General features: G+C 41.5%; 1 protein-coding gene across 1 annotated transcript; it reads right to left on the bottom strand.

Moving 5' to 3' along the window:
- Positions 1–811: 811 nt before the first annotated feature.
- RB195_019663 (uncharacterized protein) lies at positions 812–4,664 on the bottom strand (the record flags this gene model as incomplete). Its single annotated transcript, XM_064187616.1, has 3 exons — positions 812–880; positions 967–1,033; positions 4,462–4,664. The coding sequence occupies 3 exons, from the start codon at positions 4,662–4,664 to the stop codon at positions 812–814; spliced, it is 339 nt and encodes a 112-aa protein (XP_064043497.1).
- Positions 4,665–5,345: the final 681 nt, after the last annotated feature.

Here is a 5,345-nt window from a genome sequence, read left to right as displayed (position 1 = left end):
ACTACAACACTAATGAGAAAATAATTTTTTTAGTCTAGTGTGCTGTGCTGTGTGCTCATTGCCAGTCCATAGTGATGCAGTCGCACAAAAAAGAACGAAGAACTATTAGAAACCAACGAAAAAGTAGATCCGAGGAGTTTCGTGTAAGAAGTTGTGTTATCGATCAATTATTTATCGATTGGAGACGTGGACCAATGTCCGCGTCTAAAATGATGATGATGCGTCACACCGACAGTACTTCTGATGAAACTGAACGCAACAGCGATCCATTAGCGTTATTGGGAAGGGAAAATAATAAAAACAATACTAAAAACTTTAAGATGTAAAAAGACGAAAATTGGGAATACCGTTAGATCAGAAAAAAAACGGAGATCAGGTCAGATGTGAGGAGTCAGGAGTGAGGAGTGAGAGCATCCGCAAACCCAACTGAGACCAATAACTCTTCTCCTTAGATGTGTTTGAAACAATCACCGGAAAAAATGAAATGTATGACAAATATGAGTGTTTTTACAGGAATATGCAAATATAGTGTCCGTTGTTCCAGTTTTGAAATGCTCTGGAATGTAAAACGGCGAGAGAACGGCTGTCGTAGGGATTAAGGGCATATTCGCACCTCTCTTTCAACACATGCACGCTACCACAACCGAGCACACCCATGGACACTACCACTGCCTTTCACCTCACTGTCCGTGTCATCTTCCGAAATCTAATCAAACACGCCGACGCACCTGCTGCACCTCCACAACCTGCAACAATTTTTAAGGTTCCTGTACACCAATTAACTCACTATTCATGATACGACGATGCAGTGCTAGCCCATGGTCTGTTCTTCCATTGTTTTCTTCGAGAGGAGACACAGTGCATTTGCCTCGCATCCGATCTGCAATCGTTCAAATTTTTGTGAATCGTAATGAGATACGAGAACGCATACTAGTACTTCCTCGAGAGTGACGCAAATTTGCGAACCTCGGCAACGTTCACTAAGGCGCGATACCACTCAAGCGGATCGCGGTCTCCACGAACCGAAATTGCTCTTCGAAACGAAATGAAACGGATATTACACGCAGAATATGAGACCAGTACCAGTAGCAATTATTTGGCTGAAAAAGCAATTTGTACCGCGATCGAATGGTGCGAGGGACAAGTCACAAGCGGTCAGCACATCATCACGTCGCCGAAGCAGTGATAGAGCTAGAACGCAGCACGAAAAATGATCCACGAGCACGAGTGGGCACGCTGCAGTCGAGTAATGAGCGATAGGTGCGTAACGCTAGCAGTGTTTCGGCCGGATCGTGCCAGTGTCCGCGATTATCGAATTAGGAGTCCAGCCCTCATAGCTCTCTATGATGTGAAGAAAAAAAAGCATCTCTATCAGCGAAAACCAGCGAAGCAAAGTGCTGAGGAGCGATGGCCAGGCATGACCATAAAGTTATTGTTTAAAGTAAATATGCTTCGGAATAATCAGCTAAGGATCTTTTCTCAAATGTTGTTTCTGTTTTGTTAGATAGAACGTGTTTAAAAAAGTTAAAAAAAAGCGCAATAACTGTGCATCGACTGAATAATTTGCACCGTGACTGGATTTCTTCGTTTATTCAAACTTCTTTTGAACATAAAATTTTTCTGAAATGAGCATTCCAAGATAAGTAGATATGTAAATAGCAGTAAATTAACCAATATTTAAGCGAAAACGATTATGTGGAACGAGGCAGTAGGCACTTCAATATTCCAATCACATCCTTGGCATCTGACCCAAACAGCAGTAAAACCGAACGACCACTTGCACCCGACAAAAAGAGAACTATTCCAGTTTTAATTACAAAAAATTAAGAAGTGATTCTTATTTAATAAGGGCACAATAGTGTCTTTTATTCTTTTTATTGTGCCTGTGTTGAAATATGTATTATATATGAAAAAACAACGAAAAATAAATGGAAGAATTTCCTAAACGACTATGATGAGAAGGCGAAAAAAAAATGAGAATGAGCTGAGAAAATCATCACAAAACCGAAATATTCGTTCAACTACCATAAAGAATAAAAATGATGATGTGCACGACGCTGATCAATCCAAATGGGGATTCGGCTACGCGTTTGACATCGATTCAGGATCTTTTAAAGTTTGCAAATGCGTGTCGGCTCCTACACAACGACTTGCGACGAGCAGCCTACATATGTACCAAGTCAGTGTTTTTATCCTCCCAGACGAAACTAGCACCAATCTTTCGATCCCAAAGGGATCGATAGGCTTGGTTGGCGGTAGGATGATTTCGAACCATCGATCGTGGAGCCACGGGCGAATCTCTTACCGACTACGCTACACGCACACCACGCGCGCGATAAATTAGTTCAATCATGCCTTCAATGCCTTGCGAATAGCGGTAACTATTCATGGAAATCTGATTTGCTTATTTATTTCCTAAATCTGTTGTATTGTTGTTGTTGTCGAGTTTTATGTTTTCCGCCCACTTCAGCAACTCCGCACTGGAGTATAGATAATGCACCCGAAATCCTAACTATTGGTAATAAATATGAAAATATACACATTTGTGTGGGAAAAGAACGCATAAGCGTCATTCTAGTGTAATTACAGTAAAAATAAGGTTTATAACTTTGATTACGGAGGATTTCTGATACAATGCACTGTAAAGTTATGCTGAAAAGTTAAGCGAGTTAACGGGAAATAGCTTAGCGTCATTCAAGTTATTCTTGGGTACCTTTCAGCTGCTCAAAGTTCTTTGTGGATGAAGAAAAGCAAGCATAAAACGACAATAAAAATAATGTTCGTCTACGTCAGAACCCGGCCCAGCAATATGTCCATGAAGCGGTGGAACGTTTCCAAGAATGTTGTGTAATTGCTTCTCGATAACGAAGAATTTCGTACATGAGTTTCAGGAGCCGGAAGGACGGATTTAGATAATTTGTGTTAGGTTTGGATGAAAACGCTGATACATTCGTTGGGAGAACGGTGGAGGTTGTGAACATAATATGAGATTTCCTTATTCGCTTCAAAGGCAGCGTTTCACAAAACTGACGATCTTTTAGCCTTTCAATGAACAGATATCATAGGGGCGTAGTTCAGAAGTGGCTGACGGAGTTGCCCAAGTCGCGTAATAAACTGCATCGTTGGGGAAATGTGTCCACACAGTACGTGTCTCACGCGACTTTTTTTTTGGACAACGCCCCTAACCCTACCTGTCCGATTCTCTGATATCCTTTATTTAGTCGGGACCAGTAAGCGATGCGTTGTAAAAAAATATTTTAAAAAATATAAAAAAATGTAAGCGCAAGAACAACTACAGAAGCACTCAAAGAACAGGTCCTTTGAAAGTGAGAAGCTCTGAAAAGCAGAAATCGTTGGGACAACTAGGAATTGAAGAGGATATTGGAACATTTGATGTATTGCAAAGCTATTTTCCGATCCAAGATGGATTTCTGAAGAATCCAAAATACAAGTCTCAAATGCCAGCCCTCTTCAGAATTGAAGACAGAAAAATTCAATGGACCTGAACTTCTTTTTTGCAGTAGGACTTGACTAAGTACATCAGACGGAGGCTTACATTTGACAAGTCCAGCTTTCAAATTTCAGCCGAAATGTGTGCTATCCAGGAAGGGAAATGCTGGAGGTCCTTCTCAAAATCCTTCAAGCTTCAGCTTATGCAGAGGAGTGGTCGACGCTGAATGTGTTCAAACGTGCGAAAGCGACGCGATACGAATTCTTGCCCTTCGTACGCTCTTCAAAGGCAGCATATTACGGAATTGACGAGACGGCGTGGGAACCGCTTCGGCTCCTACGAGGTACGTTAGAACGCGTTCGCTTGACCACTCTCTGGTCCTCCCAGAAGCATATAATTGGTTTTTTTTTTTTTGAAAAGGGCAGTGAGACCTCATTCATCTTGGAGCGCATGCACTTGGGCGCGAGACGTCCACAATGGGTGGAGCGTTTTCACGCGCCTCGCATGAACAAACAGTTTCCCACGCCATTTTCCGACATGATCAGGAGGAATTGAGATTCGCCAAGCTCATATTCTTAATCTACACCCTGGACCCTATTTTACTACAGGTTTTCCAACTGCGTCACTCTCGTTACATGCTGCCTTTAAATCAAACACACATCGTGCTCACGCTGGGACAAATTCCATATTTTCACGTAACCACGTATTGAGGGCTCCTCTTAGGAATTTGCTGCTTATGAAAACTTTTTGTGACAGAAATCTTTTTTGAGAGGAATAAAAGAAACGTCTTAAAACCCGCAATATGCGCAAATGAGCTGCCAAACCTTTCCTCCGTCGCCTGAAGAGGAATGAATGTCATTGCCCTTAGGGAGGAAGAAACGAAATTTTGAAAACAGTTCTCAACTTTTTTCTTCCACACAACCTATCATCTGGGCGAAAATAGAAGATTTTGTTCAAAATCATATGAATGTTAGAAGTTTACTCGAGAACAGGAGTCTCACATCTCCCACCTCATATATCCAACCTCATCAGCACGGATTATGTTTGTGCGGTGAATGGCTAGTCCTTGCAAAGATACACCACCGCGACGGATTTGCGTCAGGAAAACAATTAAATCATATTGGATGGCACGACTGGGAAAAGAAGATGGGGTTGGTGTACGTTTATCCTTCCAAAGACGAATATAATAGTTGCAGGCAGAGTTGTTAATCATGTCTACGAGGGCATTCAAGGGCAAACTTCGAGATAAATGCGAGTTCAAGATAATGCACGATAATCTAGCTATTCAGTTCTACAAATTGCGAATTACTTAGTAACATCGTCGTACTGCTTGCCCACTAAATACACCGCGTCACTTCTCATCATCAGCTAATCTCTTGAGCTCCAATTTCAAGAGATTCACTTCCGCGACGAGGTTTGGTTCATCTCATCAGAATGCTACATTCCCTAGCACACGTAGTTACACAGAAATGAGTAAGTTCGTTAGCAAAGCTAGAGGAACCACAACACAATCAGTTCCAGGCTGTTCTCAGTTTTCCGATATCCTGACTCGCTATTTTCCGCGTTCCGTGATGGAAGCACAACATAATATTTCCGATGATTTAGCAGTAAAGAAAAATGATTAGTAGTTCATTTAACCAAATAAATGCATAATTTCACGAATGGAACGAAAAGGAACGGATGGAAGTGAGTGAAAAGAAAGACATTGTTTTTTCTTAGGAACAACATAGAAGACACATTTGAAAGGGTAAACGAGAGCGATTCAAAACAGCCAAAACACGGCCATTATTGAGCAGTAACTACGCAACAGATAGTTTTACGACAATTTTTGAGGCTACGATGGATGGTTCCTGTTTGTTTGTGTAAAGTTCCGCGAGGAAAAAAGGAGAGTTGT

This window comes from Necator americanus, chromosome II (assembly GCF_031761385.1).
Source record: "Necator americanus strain Aroian chromosome II, whole genome shotgun sequence".
Lineage (NCBI taxonomy): Eukaryota > Metazoa > Nematoda > Chromadorea > Rhabditida > Ancylostomatidae > Necator > Necator americanus.
Note: the sequence above shows the minus strand (reverse complement) of the source record. Positions and strands in the feature narration are given on the sequence as shown.